This window comes from Sodiomyces alkalinus (assembly GCF_003711515.1).
Source record: "Sodiomyces alkalinus F11 unplaced genomic scaffold SODALscaffold_3, whole genome shotgun sequence".
Classification (NCBI taxonomy): Eukaryota; Fungi; Ascomycota; class Sordariomycetes; order Glomerellales; family Plectosphaerellaceae; genus Sodiomyces; species Sodiomyces alkalinus.
The window spans coordinates 15,890-34,357 of NW_021167081.1; the positions used below are offsets into that span (position 1 = coordinate 15,890).

The following is an 18,468-nucleotide window of genomic DNA, read 5'->3' on the forward strand; positions in this document are numbered from 1 at the left end:
TTTGAGAAGTCCTTCTCCGTCATCCACCCTGTTCTGTCCATGGTCATCGACCTTGCGGCTTAGACGGGAGAGCCGGGCGACGGGGCAATAATTCGAATGATTTTCCTTCTCCCGTCCTTCTTATTCACATCCACACACCTTGTCGACAATACCGTCAAGGCCCAAGTCCGAGGACGCCTATTTATGGAGTACAGGGTCTTTCCTCTTTCACTTACAGTTCACCTTCTCATCAGGACCGTGGGGTCTCTTCTGTGTCTTCCCTTGGGCGATTATCTCTTCTTCAGCCTACTTATTTTTCTACCCTAATTCTTCACGATTCCCTTGCCCTCCTTCTTTTCACCAGAAACCCTCGATCCGCCCCCCTACCCTCTGGAGAAGAAGAGAGGGAAAAAAGGTCTTTCTCAAGATTGCCATCATTCGTTTCGGCTTATCACTACCTGGACGTACGAAACGCAGCTTCTCTTCAAATCCCGTTGACCCTTTTTCCCACATATTAATTACCGTCCATCCTCCGCCTTCAACATTTCACCTCCAATCCTCTATAGGCAGCTCCCATCCGCTGCTTTCCATCTTCATCTTTCTTCGTCTTCATCTTCTATCATCATATCATCATGGACCGCAGCCGAACCAGTCGGCCAAACCGCCGCAAGACACATCCCACGCCTTCCAGCAGCTTTGAGCTCACCGACCATCAACAAGACACCATCGCCGCCTCTCATCCAACCCCAACCTCTCACCTTGGTTCGCCGCCCGCATCGATTTCTCATTCTCACCAATCTCATCAGACTCCACACACCGCGCCCCCGAATCGGTGCGGCAAGCGGCAGGACCCTACTGCCACTGCACCTCACTCTCATGCTCAGCCTCACGCCCACCCTCACTCCGGATTCTTCGGCTTCGAAGAGTCGTCGCCTACCACCCCAAGCAGCGGCATGTCGCTTCGTAAGCGAACTCGCACTTTCGGCAGCATGGACAGCGGCATCGCCCCCGCCGCCGCCGGCGAAGAGGACGAGAACGACATGTACAAAAAGGGTTCTCATAATCTCCGGAAGCGGACCAAGATCGACTACTCCGTCCAAGACTTCGAGGACGAACTGCCCGAGCTTGCGCTCGCCGCTCCGCGCACGGCCACTCGCCGGCGACGCGCAGAGAGCGAAGCAGCCGCTACGGAAGACGCGCTGCCGCTGCCGCTGCCCAGCTCGCAGCAGAGAAGGGCAACTTCGCGGGACTTTAGCATCGCCGATGGAGGTGGTGGTGCTGCCGGTACAGGCAACGCTGCTACTGCCGCTGCTGCTGCTGCGTCGTCCGGCCGTCGAAGGATTTCGGCCAAGAAGAACCCTGAGCACCACACCTATTTCCCGCATTCGGATGATGTCGTTCAAGACACCATCGAAGTAGTGGGCGATTCAAGCGACCTACGGACCTCCGTCAACGTCTTCGGCCATGAGCCGAAGGGCGCCACGTCTCCCGCCGTTGAGAAGGAACTCAGTCAAGTCAAACCGCCTCCTCCTCCTTCTTCTTCATCCGACAGTCACGTATCGCCTCTCACTCGACGACGAGCCTCGCGAGGAGACATTCGAATGAATGACGAGTCAAATGAGCCTGGTTCTTCGCCCACTCCGACTCGCCCCATCATCAATCATCGGGACGTCTCTGGCGATGCACAGGTCCAACGCCACTATGGTCATCACGCCTCCGCCATGCCACCAAAGCGACGAAGACAATCACGAGAGACCGCGACGAGGCTGATTGAAAGCATCGTCAACGGCCACAATGTTAAGCCAGAGCTCTTTCAGAATGGCATCTCTACACATGGCGACGCAGTCGCAACACGCGACATCAACGATCCCAACACTCGCACTGTGGCACCATCCAACACTGATCATTCTCCAAGGCGACATGGAGACACGACTGTTGCATCAGAATTGACTCATCATGGGGGAGAAGCCATTTCCCGTCTAGGTCCTCAAGCATCAGAATCTGAATCTCACCCTTCCCAGTCACCGAATCATCAATCTGCCGGGGATTCATCGTTGAAAACCATCAAGCAGTCAAACTACGAAGACGCTTGCAAACTGCCCATCACAACACCAACACCAACACCAACACCAACACCAACACCAACACCGCCCAGTCATTCCATTCACCGGCTTCTCTCGATCCCGGACGTCGGATCAAGAAAACAGGCCGAAGAAGATCGTGCTGTTGACATTGGACGCCGCGGCACCAGCCCCGAGGAGAGCACAAGGGAACAAAAAATCTACCCCTGGTCCCACCTCACACCTTATGTAGAGGGCGAATATGTGACCCACCCGGAACCCATGGTGCAGGTTGTTGGGACCGATGCCGACGCAGATGCAGATGCAGACGCAGACGCAGACGCAGACGCCGATTCCGATGGGGACGAAGACGATGCCGAGGGCCATGACGGTGATGGTGCGGCGGACGATGCGGAACCTGAAACTGCGAAGAACGGTGGTGACAATGAAGAGGCACGTCGGGACGGCGAAGACCATGAAAGCGACCGCGCGGACATGGGTTTGCACGAGAATGACCACGACAACGAGCTTGATGCCCATGGCGACGATGATACGCCAGGAGTGAACGGCATCGTCGACACCGAATCGGCTCTTCCCACACCTCTCACCCACACACCTCGCCCTGGCTCCCCCGCCCCAGCGTCGTCCGCTGCTCCGACCGGTACCAACACGCCGGTGCCCACAGAGGACAACAACAATAACAGCAACAGCAACAGCAACAAGGAGAAGCTGCATGTGGTCTCCACAGCCTCCACACAGGAGCGCGTCGTCCAGAGGGCGCGAAAACAATACCGGTTCACCAAACTCCGGGACCCCGAGGACTTCAAGCAGTGCTTCCAGGACTACAAGAGCATGTCGACCGCAGACCTCTGGGCCTTCCTGGCGCACGCCAACGAGACCCTCGTCACGTGGCAAAAGGAATGGCAGGCGCGCGGCCGGCGCGTCGACGACTTTGAGAACGCCAAGCGCCGCGCCGCCCACGACGCCGAATACGAGAAGAAGACGGCGAACCTCAACCAGTTTGCCAAGATCGAGTCGTACATCGAAAAGGACTTTGAGCTCCGGGGCTACCGCGCGCCCGTCAAGGAGAAGGAGGAGGGCACCTACCGGCAGCGGTGGCAGGACCGCGTCATGGCGAGCGCCTACGGGTTCGAATACGACCCTCATCCCAGCAAGGTCGGCCAGCAGGACCCAATCGCCCAACGCGACGGCATCATGGCTGGCCGACAGCTGCGCAGCCAGCCGCAGCAGACGGCCAAGGCCGCTGAGGCAGGTGACGGGGGCGACGGCGTGGGTCTGGTCGTCACGGGGAAGAGGACCCGGAATCCGCCCAAGTCGTACGTAGGCTTGTTACAGGATGACAACCGTTCGGCAACCCCGGTGGACCGTGGGTCCAAGCCAGCAGCAGCAGCAACAATAGCAACAACAGTGACAGCAACAGCAACGGCAACAGCAACAGGAGCCGCAGCAGCACCCAGGAAGCGTGGCCGACCGGCCGCCAACTCACAAACGCAAGCGGTGGAGGAAGACCAGAGTCAGCTAGGACAGGGTCCTAAGAAACAGCAGCGAGGCCCCAAGACCAAAAGGGCAACAGCCGCCGCCGACACTCGGGCGGGCTCGCCCAATGCCGATGATGAGACGTCCGAGTCGCCTCGCAAGCGAAAGCGCGGCCGAAAGCCCAAGGCGGCGGCGGCGGCGGCCATAGCAGCAGCCACTGTTCCCACTGCCGAGGGTGACGAAGACACCATGTCCGAAGCCACGGAAGACGATGACGAAACGGAGGAAGAACCCACGCCGAAGCGTGCTCGCACGACTCGTGGCCGGGGCAGGCCGACCGCCCAATCGACCAAGCTGCACAACGGTAGAAGCGCTGCTGCTGCTGCTGCGGCGGCCGACACGACGGATGGCATGTCGGTGACATCGGCGACCTCCGACAATGAGAACGAAGGCTTCTTCTCCACCTACGGTCTTCGACACGCGAAGCGACAGCGAAACTACCACGACGAGGCAGACGCGGACGAGGAGGCCATCACAGCCACGGGGACAGAGCCCGCCAAGAAGCGGCTCCGCATCAATCTCAAGCAGACCGTCGCGGGTGCAGATCATCATCGTCCTGCCATAACCGGCCGGCATCAGAACACGAGGTCATACGCCCTTCTGAAGCAACTTGATGCCGCTGCGACCACGTCGTCGTCGTCTCGCTCACAGAAAGGTTCCCCGGCCAAGGCTGACCACATGATCGTCACCTTCAAGCATCTCGGCAGGGACAATTGGAGTGTGTTCAACCACAATGGGCACGATGGGAGGGAATCCTTAACACCGACGGCTCCCCACGGGCATCATCATCGTGCCGGGTCTTCGGCGGCACAGTCGGTGCCATCGTCGGCTGCTGCGTCCACACCAGCCAGCCTAGCCGGCGAGGAGCTCAAGGACTACGCGACCATGACCAAGTCGGAGAAGATGTCTGCGTCCATGAAGAGTGAGTTTTTTTTTTTTTTTTTCTCTCTCTCTTCTCTTTTCCTTGCAGTCCGTGCTAACACCCTATTGCAGAACGATGGTTGAATGGAAGCATGCAGGGCGCCGTCAACAAGCGAAAAGCAACTTTGGCCGCCAAAAAGGCCGCAGCCGCCGCCGCGACAGCCAACAACTCTGGCGCCCCGACGCCACCTGCAACGACTGGCATCAACGGGCACTAACCATCACATGGTCAACGTCAACGGACAGAAGGAGCTCCATTAATGGACCGAGCCCTGTCGCAAAAAAAGAAAGGAAAAAAAAAGAAAAGAAGAAGAAAAAAAGAAGAAAAAAAAGAACAAGCAAAAAAAAAAAAAAATCGTATTTACGGATTCGACATTCTTGCATTACTATACCCCCATTCGCTTATTGTACTTCTGCGACTATATACAGAGAGCATGGCCTGGAAAAGAAGACCACCTGGGGGAAAAGCGACAAAAGTGTTTTTTGACTGGCTCATAAGGACGATGAAGAATTGGTTATGGATCACTCGTACGACGTGTTTGGAGAAAGTCACGAGGGAATCATGGCGTAGCGGAAACATAGACGGATATACAGACTGAGGATAAGTCACTGTCTTTGGAGATCGAGTATCATTGTAATGTCACATGTGGATATCCCGCGTGGCTAAGGACTGCGCCGAGAGATGAAGGCCTAGGGGCAGTGGCATAGGCAACGCGAGACAACGATGAGTCTGCCGAGGTACAATAGATAGCACTGATGCGCAAAAGTGCAAACAAATAGACCAACAATGTTGACCATAACTGGTGATCGTTCTCGTTTCTCGTTTATCAGGAATCCCTAACAGGGGAAAAAGCCATTCATTCCCTCGTCCTCTTTCAGTGAGACCCAATATCATGACTTGACACGACACGAGGATGCCCTCGACACTCGCAACTCGCAATAAAAAGGAACAAGGCGACCGGTGGTGGTTGCTCAAATCATGGGATCTTTTTGTCTGCCCCGATGCGAATGCCTGGTATGAAGTCTGTCCTTTACACGCCGCCGCAGCCCAAAATGCAGAGCCTTGCCAATCCAGCGAGGAAATAGAAAAAAAGAACCCGTGTTCTCCCCCTCCGTACCAGGACATCACCCCCCCCCCCCATTTTGTTCCCGTCCCCAGAAACCGCCGCTGGGGAGGTTGTTCTCGGTTCGTCGTCGTCGCATCAGTGACCCAAATCCAGTGGCTTGGTCGTTGTCCTCCGCTGCTCGTCTAACAGGATCTTCCCCTTTACATCACGACACCGGAGTTGCTGGCAATACGCTGTCGAGAAGGTCAGTGGCTGATGATAAAAAATGGGGGGAGGGGACAAAGAATCCCAATAGCACGGGGGCGGGACAAAAACTCACGGGCCAGAGCTCGGCAGCCTCCTTTCCGACGGGACCAGTAATGGCGGAGCCCTTCATCTCACCCTTGGGGTTGACGATCTGCGAATTTGTCCTGTCAGCCACATTCCTCACACCTTTATCGACAACCTCCCAACTTTTCGTCTCTTTCCCTCTTTTCGCTGGCCCTCTCCTTCCCCTTCCCCTCCTCCTTCCCCAAACACCGAGAGTTTAGGGCAACTCACCACACCAGCGTTGTCCTCGAAGTAAAGGAAGACACCATCGAAGCGCTTCCAGGGCTTGGACTGGCGGACGATGACGGCGGGGTGGACCTTCTTCCGGAGCTCGGGCTTGCCCTTCTTGACGGTGGCCATGACCATGTCGCCGACACCACCGGCGGGCAGCCTGTTGAGGCGGGCACCGATACCCTTGACGGAGATGATGTAGAGGTTGCGGGCGCCCGAGTTGTCGGCGCAGTTCATGACGGCACCGCTGTATCGCTGGTCAGTCTCTTCGGTTCGTCGCGGCCCATCTTGGGATTTGGGAGGGGGGGATGTTGAGGGGGGAGTGTGTCGTACACTGGGAGACCCAGGGTCATCTTAAGCTTGCCACCAGGGGCACCTCGCCTGCATCGCTTCCGTCAGCACCCTGTCTGTCCCGCGCGTGTATTTCCTGAGCGCAAATCAATCCCGATCGATCCATCTGCGGCGCCGCCATGGCCACATCCTCTTTCGTGTCCAAAGTTTAATTGCCATCTCGGAGGGTTGCATCAGACGATGGGCAGCAGGCCAGCCGTTCGCATGTCGGTGGTTTCCCCCCTCTTTTCTTTTCTAGGTCGTCCTTCGAGTAGGTTTCTTTTCCCCATCCTCCCTCTCTTTCCGTCACTTGTCTCTGTATCTTTGCCGCATTCCGAACGGTCGCCAAAAATCGGAGGATCGATCGGGAAAAAAAAGCATCCGGAGAGAACAAACTTACATGTTCTTGCCCATTTTTGCGTTTGTGAAGGGTGTCCTGCCGTGCTAATGGCTTGTTGGTGAGGGCGGATTGTCGTCGGCGAGGTCGTCGAAAAGGGTAGAATATACTTGGGGAATTTGTTAGTTTTTTGGCTGTGGGGTGGAAAACCCTGAAGCAAGCGATTGGGTCACGTGGAATTTCTGTTTGGTGGGCAAACGGAAAGGTACACGTAGGGAGGTACCTCTGTCGGTGAGTCTCGGTGGAAATTTTCGATTCCGTCCCCCATGACCTTTGGCGGATCGAATCCTTCCTCGATAACAGTATTAGTCATACTGAGTCTGAGGAACAGCTCATGTTAGCACAACGCCCCATAGGAATGTCTCTCTCACGTCTAGCTTGAACAACCAGACGAATTCCTTTCCAACACAAGTGTACAGTCACTCTGGTCGAACTCAGGACCGACATGAACCATGCAACAGAACGACAACGATTTGTGCGGGATGTTATGACAAGATGTATCACGATGCACTCAAAATGGAGACGGAAGAAATAACATCAAGTTCATCAATTAAGCTGCCTTGGATGAGACGCTTCCAGTGCGAAGGGTCGCTTAAGCTTTCCGTGCCGAACCACCCTGCCCCCCCCATCTACGTGCTCTCTTCGGCCGGCCGCACGCTCTGCGGGTTGGAAAACACATTGTTCGGGTCCCAGGCCCTCTTGATCTGCTCGAGTCTGGGAAGGTTAGAACCCCAGTAGGATTCCTGGGCGTTCTCCAGCAGAGGGTCGACGTAGCCGGCGTAGGTGCCGAGGGTGCCATTCACATTCGACTGAATAGTCGACGCGATCCCTTCGAAGAAATCCCGCGTCCTCTGGCTGAGCTTCGGGATGCCGACGCCGTAGCCCTGGCCGAACATGATGGTATCGCGGTGGCGGTAGGCGGTGGCGTTGAGGGGCACGTCGCTGATGGCGCCGCCGGTGACGTCGAAGATGAGGTACCAGATCAGGGTCCCCTTGTTGGCGCGGTCGATGTAGTTCATCAGCTCGTTGATGCCCTGGGAATTGAGGAGGGTGTCGCGGGTGAAGGCGACGCTCTTGGCCTTGAAGGGGGTGCTGATGTCGCTCAGCCAGAGGGCGCTCTCCTGGGCCTTCTGCGCGACGGAGCCGAGCCAGTCGTCAATCACAATAGACTTCTTCCCGCCGGGGATGCGGTCGGGGATACCGGTGGCTTCGAACTCCTCCTTCGTGCCGTAAAAAGTGCCGGTGATGGCGGCGCCCAGCTCGTGCAGGACGAACTCGGAGCCGAAGCGGCGGTCGAGGTTCGGGTCGACGACGAGGTCCTGCCAGGCTTCGAAGACGGGGCCGAGGTTGCGGTGGCGGCCGAAGGTCATGGTGTAGGTGTACTCGACGACGTTGCCGGGCTCCGGGTTGGTCCGCATGACGAATTCGGTGATGATGCCGAAGCTGGCGCCGGCTCCCCTGAGAGCGAAGAAGAGGTCCGGGTTCTGGGTCTCGCTGGCGCGTACGATTTCGCCGTCGGCCGTGACGACTTCGACTTCGAGGACGTGGTCCAAGGACGAACCCCACATGCGAGACGAGGGGCCGAGGCCTCCCTGCGCAGAAAAAGTTAGCATCGAGGACGGTGGCCCCGGAGGGGACGACATGCATTGAGCAAAGGGGAAGGAAAGGAACGGAAAGGAAAGGGGAAAGAAAGGCTGTTCTCACAATGGTGGCATGGCCGCCGAGGCCTACGCTAGGACAAGTACCGTGGGAGATGGCACGGCCGCCATTCTCGTGGCACTTCTTGGTCACGTCGTGCAGTTTATGGCCAGCGCCTATAGTGGCCTGCCAGTTGTCGCGATTCATGTGGAAGTGCTGGAAGTTCCGGAGGTCGATGACGAGAGAGCCGTCTTCGCCGCCGACGCCATAGTTGCTAGGACGACGAGTTTGAGCATGTAGGAGGTAGGAGGTGTAGACAATGGAGGAAAAAAAAGAAGAAAAAATAAAATAAAAATGAAAAAGCAGAAAAAGCAGGAAAAAGAAGGAAAAAGAAGGAAAAAGGCCCCCCCAAAGTGAAGGGACAAAAACTCACCCATAGGAATGACCGCCCGATTTGGCCTGCACATGGACATTGTTCTCGACGGCGCACCTCACGAAGGCGGCCACTTCTTCCGTGGTCTGGGGGCGAGTCACGGCGATAGGTTCGACGGGGATGTCGAGGTTGAACCGATCAACCCAGGCGACTTGGTATAGCGGGGTGTTCGGATACGCGACACATCCGGATCGTCCGCTGCAGACGGCGTTCAAGCACGTCGCCAAACTGCTGGGGTTCTGGCCCATAATTGCGGAAGGAAGAGCTCGGTAGGCAGAACGGTTTTTCTTGCTAGCAGCAGCTTGAACCAGACGTGACTTTTGAACGCCACCTGGAATGAGGCGGCGGCGGGTTCTCGGAAGGGTTGAAGAGGGAGAACTGAGGTAAACAACCGCATGATCGGGTCAGGTCTTTGACATGGTATTTACGGGAGATGGACGGCACTCGACGTGGGGAAATTGACCTGCCAAGAGGAATGAGCTCACTGTATTCGTACGAAGTAATTAATTACGCTGGAGGTCGCTCTTGCCCCCTGTCCCCTGTCCCGGGTCTGGCCCTCCCCTGGTCCTCGGCTCTCATCTGGCCGCCACACGGGGTCGCCATTGCTTGCCCGACATCCAATCCATGGACGATGTCCTTGACCACGTAATGTTGAAAAATATCCCCATAAAGAGCACACGTGAAGCTAAACGACCTTCGCATCTGTGGAGTAGAAGGCTGGCGGAAATCCTTTCCCGTGGGGGGGGGAGGAATGGGCAGGTGAGGAAATCACGAGCATCGATGCATTCTTCATATCTCCATATCCTAGGAATGGTATCAATCTGAACCTGAGGCCATCGGCAAGGAGCCGCGTCTGACTGAGACATCTCCTTGGCGGTCTCCACGGGGAGAGACCGTTATTTAATGACTTGCTGTGACCGTCGAGGACTGTATAGTCTTGTCATGATGTTAATTTCTCTCGTCTGCTCCCATTCTGCCGCAGAGGTAGTGCTTGTTCGCGAGTCCCAATAAGATATCCAAACGAAGGTGATGTTTTGGCGATAGGCGACAGGGACAGCGAGTGGGAGTGGACTGGTGACGTCTCGCACCAGACGGTGGGGAAAAAGAGGACGAAACCAAATGAAGCGTCGTGGTTGGACAGCTCATTGGTAGGTTTTGGGCGGTTAATATGTCATAATTGGGCTGATGTAACCCCCTGCACGTTGTCGAGGGCGAATTCGTACGAAGTACATACGCTGAGAAAAAGGGTGAATAGGTACTTCTCCATTTTGCTTTTTCCTGGGGACATCGGTACTTTCTATCAAACATATACCGAGGGGGAAAGGGGGAAAGCTACCAATACGGGACAGAACACAGTAATCTCAAATTTTTCTACACAGTGCCCTTATCGGCAAGGCTGCCTAAGAATTCGGTCTGGTCTCACACCTCCACATCTCACTGAGCACGACCATATTCGATCGAAACTTCCTCAGGACAACACTCGACCGACCCAAACCCAACTCTCCGCCAGGCCTCTTCCTCCAGATACCTCCTTCCATCTCCGACGTATTCGGGGACAATCGCGAGAAATTCCGACGTATCACCTCCTTTCTCACTCGCTCCACATGATTCACTTCCAGCGACAGTGCAAGGATCCGGCCCGTCAGTTCAACCACCAGAAGAGTAAAACCGATGCCGGTACCGGACGACAAATCCAGTAACTTCTTGTGACATCACTTCCGAATCTGAAATGTCACTGTGAGAGTCAACTTCTCCAAAAGGAAGGGCGCCGGCACCGTGAGGGTGTATGGCCACCCATCTACCGTCTATGTAGCCTCAGATAGGCAACGTCACACCAACAACGACGACCAACCACACCCGTATCGTGCGTCTTTCTATCATCTTTTCTCCCTCTCGCTTCCCTCCACTTCTCCTACGCTAGAAGTGAACAGCCGAACATCGGGGCTGGGAGAACTCTCGCGCTACTAGACACCACGTTACACAGCCGTGAACACCTCGTCTGATCATTTTCTACGAAAAAGAAAATAAGAAGAAAAAAAACCCCCGCGGACACTGTCTGAACAAAAGGTGCGTACACGGACACTGACACCATGGACACGCCTCCGTCCTGGCGCCCTCTTGCTGTGCCGGCCCCCCACGGCGTACCGGCCCTGCTTGTGTCCACCGCCTTCGCCACCGATTCCTACACCATCCGCGTCACCGACATGGCCAACCTATGGGCCGAGGTGATGGACCGCAGGGCTATCTACAGGCGAAGTCTCGACGAGGACACCACCATCGATCCCACCGACAGTCCGCAGAACATGCAGGCCTTTCTGTCGCGCATCCGCTCCGCCTTCGACCCCTCGCACGAGGACCACGCCGATAGCCGTCTGACCCTGTCCGTCGATCCCCCATCCGGCCGTGGCGGTGACCACGTTCTCGTCCTGAACATGACTTGCGAGCTTCCCGGCTTAGACCCCCTCCGGTGGCCCATGGTCTTGCACAGATGCCCCCCGTCGCAGCTCGCCACCGAGCTGGTTCTACCGCTCATACAGGCCAACCTGACCAGGACGCAGCAAGTGAACTCGCTTCTCGACATCATCCACCAAAAGGACGCTGTCCTCGCCAGGCTTCTGGACAAGCTTGAGGCCACTGGCACCCGCCTAGAACATATCTTCCCAGCCCTCTCGGCAAAGCAGAGGGTTTCCAGAAGTACCGCAGAGCAAAAGGTCCGCGGTCTGGCCCCTTTCAAGCGAGAGGTGTGGGACGACCAGCAAGCCGCCCGTGATGAGCTGCCAAAAGATGTCCCTTCTCTAACCGAAGCCGTCTTTGGCGAGACGGGACTTGCGTACCACTCAGGGATGGATGTCTGCGACTCCCCAGCCCTCGACAACTGGTGGACCAAACTCGGTAGTGCATCGAGCATACCCATCATTGGACCCAGACGGGGGAATTCTCAGACGCAGAACAAGACCCTCCCTTTACAGAGTCGGACAGCCGATGATGCTGACGAGGATGATGATGTTTTTGAGACCCAAGCCACCCCCCCACCTCGACCATCGGCTCGGCAGCATGCTGAAGACCAGAGAAAGGCCAATGGTGATGACGAGTCCACTCTGGATGAAGACGGCTCGCCATCTCCTCCTCCAGCCGAGCCCTCAGATGCAGGGAAGGGGAAACACAGGCCTCCTTCACGACTTGGCGCTATTGGCAAGAAAAAGCGCCCCTCTCCAACGCCGCCTCGGCCCCCTCGGCCATCCACTCCCGGCGGGGATGGGTCCGAGACGGAATCCCAGACGGAATCCGACTTGGATGAGGAACCACGAGGGTCTGGATCAACGAGAGACCGCCCAGCCCCGCCCTCTTCACTCGCCGGTACGACCCCCAAGAAGCGGGGTGGTCTTGGTCGCATCGGCGGCACCAAGAGAGAAGAGCCTGCGCCCTCATCCAGAACCGAGGACACACCAGCAGCAACGGCGCCAGAGAAACGAACGCCCAGGAAACTCGGCAAAATCGGCCATAAGTCTGTTGCTACTCACCCGCCAGATGGGGACGGGGACGGGGACGGTGAGGGTCACACGCGAGGGCGGACGACAGAGCGAGACCCGGAACCAGAGGCGAGAGAAACCTCCGAGGAGAGGGCTAACCGCAAGCGGGAAGAGCTAAAAAAGGAACTGGAAAGGAAAGCTGCGGCCGGCCCGGCACGAAAGAAGCGCAAATTCTAGGCCCATTGATCGTTGGACACCTCGTGGCACCCTCACTCGGTCGAACAGTTACCCCTGACACTCTGAACTACACCAACTAAACCAACGCTTCAGATACCGAGGCTCTGCATCGGCAAGCTAGAAACTTCAACGTACGTATGAAAAAAGACCAGACACTCATTATACTCCTCACCAAATGGTTCGGTTCATGTCCCAACCCCCATCGTTACCTAACGCCCGTCTCCAAGGACGGACGACATGCGGCGACGCAACCACCCGCTGCCGATCGCCTCTTGGGGGCCTCTCGATGAGGCTCTTACCCCAACTTTTTCAATGCCGGCCGTTCCCTACGAAACGAGTGGATCTCTGTGTATCACGAGGGGAACATGAATCTTACGGAGACGTTTCGGTCTCACCCACCCCTTCTTCGTCCTCTCCCCCACAAAATGGCACGACGGCGAACTGCCTGGCAGCCCTCTCTCGACTTTCTTCCACCATAAGCCTCCGCTCATGGCGACGTTTCACCCCAGACCTGTCCGTGGAGACCAACTTCACCGTTCGCCCCCGTCTTCCCCGTCTCCCCCGTCTCCCCCTCTACACCCTATCTCCTTCGCTTCCGTTTTCCCCCACCTGTGTCGCATCGTCTTTTGTGTTCCTCGGACGTCGCCCGACTGTGGCGCATGGTCGCTCCCGTCTATTTCCCGGATAGGACGAGACGGGATCGCCTAAATCCCGGTCTCGAGTTTAGAAGTCAAGGGTTTCTCTTGAGGATCCATCTCGCTCTAGGCCGGAGAAGTACATTAGCATCTTCGGCGTCTCAGCACGGCGTCGAAAAGAAAGAAAAGAATTAGTCTCTTTCAGACCTCCAGTATGAGACTTCGGCCAAGATTCACACCCTCCCTGCCGTCTCACAGAAAGTCATGACATTTGTTTCACATACCGAGAGACTCATCCCCTATGGGTCATGTCAGCTCAGAAGTTCAGCGTCGGACCTCAATCAGCATCTTCCCGGGACATCTACCGAGGCTACACCAACTCAATGCCGCCAAGCCCTCTGCTACAAAAGTGCATTCCACGTGGCATGCCTGGGTCCGTGGGTCCGGGTATTGCGGTGCACTCGCCGGTCGAACCAGGATAGACGGTTTCAAGTCGCACTTGAACAGCACCCGCCGGCCTTTCCGCGGAAGGTTGAGTATCACAGGGTGTACAGTATAGAGTGGGCAAGTAACGTTCCTTATGGGCTTTCGCCACGGTTCCAATATTGGAAGGAATCCAACTCTACGCGATGTTCCACACGCGGACAGCCGACAGACGGCACTTGGTGAAGAACGAGAACCCCCTGGGGTGTTCCGGACATGATGTGTAAGATCACTCTGCTATCCGTTCGGCGATCTTCTCGCTGCCGGCAAAGGCTTTCTCTGTGCAAGCATAGTGACACTCTTAATGCCACTGACAGAGCTCTTCAGAGGTAGTCCTCGCGTCGTGTCCCCCTGGGTGGACCCGTAACCGTAACCATACCAAGTCTTGATGCCATTTTGTGTCGCCAGGAGTTGGTCGACCTTCTGCCTCGGCACTCCATCCCGTGGGAATTTGTACGTATCCTGTTCTAGTGGCTGTCTCTCTTTTGCCAGCTGTGCAAGTCGTCTGGTCTGAGGCGGCTGAACTGCAGACCAACTCGGATAATCTTTCTTTCTATACATGTGACGTGTGAGACAAGTCGCCCACAACGGAATCCAGGAGCATGTCGTCCTCGACTCAACAAAGCTGTGATAGGCGTGGTTTAGCTAGCGCCACCTGGTTGATTGGGCCGCCCTCCCCCCCTTTTCTCGTTCGCACCGGACGGTTCCCCCGATACGCCACGCTAGGTTTACAGCAGGGCGTTCCATCATCATGGAGAACACTTCTATGCACGACGACTCGGGAACGACAGTTGCGAGTTTCGATTCAAGCTGTAGTTGGTTCTATACAGGGGGCCTATGCTTCAACGTATGGTTTGTGGTTGAACCAGCTGTCATATCTCACCCATCCCTTACTTTACCTCCCAGCATCCGCTAGTCACATATCATGAAGCGGGAAGTGGTCGTTGCTCACCGGTCTTCGTTCTTATATGTAAGACCTTCAACTTGGTGACTAGTGGGCACACGGTCTCTTCTTTGACCCCGAGACCCCTTCCGTCATATCACGACAAACGCATCGTGGCACATGCATAACATTCTCGGCCGGGGCTGTGGGCTTAGCTGTCCCGGTCACGAAGTGGTCTACTTATACGCCGTCTCCGGGGCGAGACGATCTCTTTTTACTGCAAAAGCTTTTCGGGCCTACCCGGTACATTTGTTTTCTTCCCTTTACGAATAGATTTTGCAGGAAAGCACGCTGTTGCGTTCATCCACTAGAGACAACATGAAGACATGCATCAGCCAAGGTTACCTTCATTTGAGCCATGCGTCTTCCGCTCCCGCGAGACATGAACTCTTCAACATGGGATGATCGAGAACTTTCGACCAAAAGATAACTCCGACCGGGGGGGGGGGGGTTCCTATTTCCAAGGAATGATAGAGAAGTAGTACGCCTCATGAAAGCTACGGATCATGGGAGAATAAGACCATGGAAGTTTATATGTCCCTAGTGAACACAAAAAGTCCTTCCATTGAGTCGTTTTTGCTAATGACAGTCATACGCCTCATCTTCAATATTCAAGGAAATGCCGTAAAATTGTTCCCATTACGCGACGCAATGGTCATAGTGTGTGTTCGTGTTCAGTAACATCTTGCAGCAGCATTAGGTGTAGGTCAGCCGGTGGCGGCGCAGTCCCAGCTGAAATGCAACTTGCGCGAGACAAACGATCATGTTCCCAACTGCTCGATCTAGATACCGCACAGAGTTGCTATGTCATCTCGAGACGAACGGAGGTCGAGTATCTACTTCGTAGGGTTGCACGACAGCGGTAAACGCCGTTGACCGCATCGAGTCGCGGCAAGGGAGAAGCAGCTGCCAGACACGAGGGTCCAACGACCTGGTAACCGTTCCTAGAACAGAAGATGGGCGTTGCGGCAGATGCCCTTCGTTTGCGGGCAGCGGATATAATGCGGGTTCAAGGACTCAAGGTGTTCGAGGACAAACGACATGAAGACGATTACAAAGTGTGGGAGGAGTTGGGACGAGAAAAAAAACCTGATATCCTTTTTTGGGAGGGTAGTAGTTCAGGGAAAGACACCAAATGGATACTCGAGCTCCAGAAATGAGGAATCACATTTGGTTATCATCGTCCCGGTTTGGACGCATCAAGAGGTTGTTACCATACAGGGAAGAGATCGACCTGCCTTATTGGCTGTATTGGCCGGCATGCAGGCAGCAGACGCACTACTTTTGTGGTGCATCGCGGTCTGCATGGTGATCATTCTGTCCCCCGCCCCCCTTGTCGGAGATGTGATGAGCGGTCGAAATCTGTCTGGTAAAAGCGAAGCCGGAAGCCGGGGGTCGAGGATCCGCGGCAAAAAGCCAGTAACACCCCCTTGTTGAAATCCCGTTCCTGACCTCTAACCAGCCTGCTCCTTACCCTGGTCAGAGGTGTGAAGTGAACTTGCTCAAGAAAAGTCGAAGCTCGAGGTTTACCCGACAATAGTGCAGCATCGAGGTCACATCGCATTCCGCGGATATCCCAAATCACAACAGTGTCATACCCCCCACCGGCATTGGCTGGCTTAGATACGAATGCTAGATCTCTGGGCAACATTAGTACGCAAGGGTCCTCCGACAAAGAAGGATAGGTAAGGTAGCCGGCGAGGTAGCCGATCATAGCCGGCTTTGACAGCCGCTGGCGCCGTTGTGTTTTCTTTCTTTTTCTTTTCTTTTCCATCTTCATCTTCTTCCAGCCTTTCCCGCTCCTCTCCTCAGTCGGTTTGCACGATCAACCCGCTACCCCACTTAACGCGTGCGGCGCCTGTCAACCTCTCAACTCCGCCCAGATCGGCGAAGTTAGGTAGGTCGGCCTCCTACATCTAAGCTAGAATGGAAAACCTTGGTGATGGCTGTCTCGCCAGGCAACACATAACTGGCCCGCGTAGCCATGTGGCGTATGTAGGTGTAGGGTCTTGGAGCTTGAGCGGGTGATACCGCGATGGAGAAGCCTGTTCGGAGTCAAAAGTACGGATACCTGGTATTTGCACTCCATACTTCGTACATACATAGGAGGTGGATACGAGACGTACGCTGTAAGTACATGTACGAATAGGTACAGACATTCGTGGACGTCTCAATCCGGCAAGATCCACAACATGCGCAAGGACCAACAATATATCACTGCTTTTGCTGCGGACACTGACCAATAACCGCGAACTGCCCTCCGTTCATATTCACCTGTTAGTGTAACACAGTGTATACTTGGTTCCTGGGACCACCCCCTTGAGGCTTGAGACCTTGAGACTCCCTCGTAAGATATATGTAAGATCGCCCCTGGTCGCCGGGGCAGGTGATCTCGCCAACCTGCGGCAGGACTTGGGGGATCTACGCGTAATCTCCGCCAAAACGGGGCCTGGCCGGTGTAGTTAGTTGTGAGATTACCTTTCCCCTTAGGGCGGGCGTTCAAGCTATACGCGTTGTATGCATTTTCTGGAGGAGGGCTGATAAATCCGATGTCCCGGAGGAGAACAACGGAGATAGCGTCGAGGATGTCGAGGTCCAGCCGCGTGAAATGCGGCAGTTCAAGATGCACCTGTGGGGGCTGTCTCACTATAATGCGCCCCGAGACTGACAGTTGGTGGACCGACGGCTATGGCGCAATGAGACGGTGATATCAGTTGGAATTGCAGTTTCCCAGCGGTTTACTCTATCTCCTTGAGCATCTTTTATTTAACTTCATTTTACATTCAGATCAGAGACGTCTCGACGAGACAAGTAGAGAGAATCAGGGCAAAATCAGCAAATCCTTTCCATATCCATACGACAGTACTGCTTCGGTATCTGAACGAATTCGGCCGGGCCCATTCTCTTGGAAATGAGTTCGCGGTCATCATCGTGAGCACTGACAGGCACAGTCGTCACGATGGACTTTCGCCCCTATAAAGTCTGGTATTATATCGATGCTTCTAATCCCACTCCCCCCCGGGACCCCTGTTCTGTTCCTGTCTTTTCTGCCATTCATGGGCGTTGACACCGGGTTTTGGACCCTACATACCTACACACTGTGCATTTATCCCATAACTCCCCGTAACTCCCGTCTTCTCACAAGTCAGCCCAACAGAACTGTTATCCGTCGTACAGTACCTAGCTACTTTAGCTAAAGCATTAGCCCAACGTGGAGTAGCGCGCCCCGAGAAACTGGTAACCAATTGGATACCGCGCTAGGGACGGGGGCCCGGCCGGGGAAGACGTCCCGGAGAGGATTACAAATAGTCCCGGTCACAAGAGTACAGTCGTCAACAGTGCGCACAGAGTACATACGCATACTTCCAATAAGTGATGAATTACGCGTCGCGCCCGCAGCCTCCCTCCCACATGCCGCTTTTGCCCAAGGTATGTTCTATTCTGTTCGGACACTTTTTAACCTCCGACCTCGTATGTTTCGATGCAAGTCGCATTCGCAATCTTCTCCTGTCTGAATACTGTGAAATCAGGAAGGATAGAAATTTAGAATGTCGCAAATGATTTCCGGCCGAGATAATATCATGGACCATTACCCCGGGAATGATATTTAGGATATTTAGAGTCGCAATGGGAGAGTAAAATGAACGAGAAATGATGGCAATATCATACCCTTGTATTTTATTTCCTGGGTATCCGGTAATTATGGCTGAGACATCTCATGCTTCTCAATCACACCCGCACTGTGTAAGTACCTACACAACGTATTGATGGTTCCCGT

The 18,468-nt window shown here is 55.3% G+C and overlaps 6 protein-coding genes across 6 annotated transcripts; 3 read left to right on the forward strand and 3 right to left on the reverse strand.

Moving 5' to 3' along the window:
* Window positions 1–611: 611 nt before the first annotated feature.
* On the forward strand, window positions 612–4,750 carry SODALDRAFT_349693 (hypothetical protein; the record flags this gene model as incomplete). Its single annotated transcript, XM_028613430.1, has 2 exons — window positions 612–4,518; window positions 4,590–4,750. 2 exons carry the CDS (start codon window positions 612–614, stop codon window positions 4,733–4,735), a joined length of 4,053 nt encoding a protein of 1,350 aa, XP_028467280.1. The 3' UTR covers window positions 4,736–4,750.
* Window positions 4,751–5,784: 1,034 nt separating this feature from the next.
* Window positions 5,785–6,504, reverse strand: SODALDRAFT_273447 (ribosomal protein L14b/L23e; the record flags this gene model as incomplete). The annotated part of the gene is made up of 4 exons (XM_028607899.1): window positions 5,785–5,817; window positions 5,904–5,981; window positions 6,125–6,371; window positions 6,458–6,504. Coding segments are annotated over 4 exons (405 nt in total), but the record flags the coding sequence as incomplete, so codon positions are not given.
* A 966-nt stretch (window positions 6,505–7,470) lies between these two features.
* Window positions 7,471–9,362, reverse strand: SODALDRAFT_331604 (FAD binding domain-containing protein). The gene is made up of 3 exons (XM_028611489.1): window positions 8,923–9,362; window positions 8,556–8,763; window positions 7,471–8,443 (listed from the first exon to the last, which is right to left on the reverse strand). The coding sequence occupies exons 1-3, from the start codon at window positions 9,168–9,170 to the stop codon at window positions 7,481–7,483; spliced, it is 1,419 nt and encodes a 472-aa protein (XP_028467282.1). The 5' UTR covers window positions 9,171–9,362; the 3' UTR covers window positions 7,471–7,480.
* A 191-nt stretch (window positions 9,363–9,553) lies between these two features.
* SODALDRAFT_357878 (XLF-domain-containing protein) lies at window positions 9,554–12,629 on the forward strand (the record flags this gene model as incomplete). The annotated part of the gene is made up of 7 exons (XM_028614044.1): window positions 9,554–9,567; window positions 9,633–9,681; window positions 9,731–9,773; window positions 9,967–10,070; window positions 10,365–10,618; window positions 10,665–10,786; window positions 10,990–12,629. 7 exons carry the CDS (start codon window positions 9,554–9,556, stop codon window positions 12,627–12,629), a joined length of 2,226 nt encoding a protein of 741 aa, XP_028467283.1.
* A 175-nt stretch (window positions 12,630–12,804) lies between these two features.
* On the forward strand, window positions 12,805–14,378 carry SODALDRAFT_357879 (hypothetical protein; the record flags this gene model as incomplete). The annotated part of the gene is made up of 7 exons (XM_028614045.1): window positions 12,805–13,291; window positions 13,470–13,817; window positions 13,913–13,970; window positions 14,075–14,102; window positions 14,156–14,200; window positions 14,240–14,255; window positions 14,326–14,378. 7 exons carry the CDS (start codon window positions 12,805–12,807, stop codon window positions 14,376–14,378), a joined length of 1,035 nt encoding a protein of 344 aa, XP_028467284.1.
* A 2,120-nt stretch (window positions 14,379–16,498) lies between these two features.
* On the reverse strand, window positions 16,499–17,744 carry SODALDRAFT_357882 (hypothetical protein; the record flags this gene model as incomplete). The annotated part of the gene is made up of 9 exons (XM_028614046.1): window positions 16,499–16,531; window positions 16,626–16,735; window positions 16,848–16,859; window positions 16,931–16,964; window positions 17,024–17,139; window positions 17,169–17,376; window positions 17,472–17,488; window positions 17,549–17,628; window positions 17,716–17,744. The coding sequence occupies 9 exons, from the start codon at window positions 17,742–17,744 to the stop codon at window positions 16,499–16,501; spliced, it is 639 nt and encodes a 212-aa protein (XP_028467285.1).
* Window positions 17,745–18,468: the final 724 nt, after the last annotated feature.

What these genes read in the sequence shown, in the direction of transcription:
- SODALDRAFT_331604 (XM_028611489.1), bottom strand. Translation starts at nt 9,170, where the DNA reads ATGGGCCAGAACCCCAGCAGTTTGGCGACGTGCTTGAACGCCGTCTGC. An exon ending in TCGGGCGGTCATTCCTATGG is followed by an intron (nt 8,764 to 8,922) that starts GTGAGTTTTTGT and finishes TCGTCGTCCTAG; the next exon opens with CAACTATGGCGTCGGCGGCG. An exon ending in TCGGCGGCCATGCCACCATT is followed by an intron (nt 8,444 to 8,555) that starts GTGAGAACAGCC and finishes TTTTCTGCGCAG; the next exon opens with GGAGGCCTCGGCCCCTCGTC.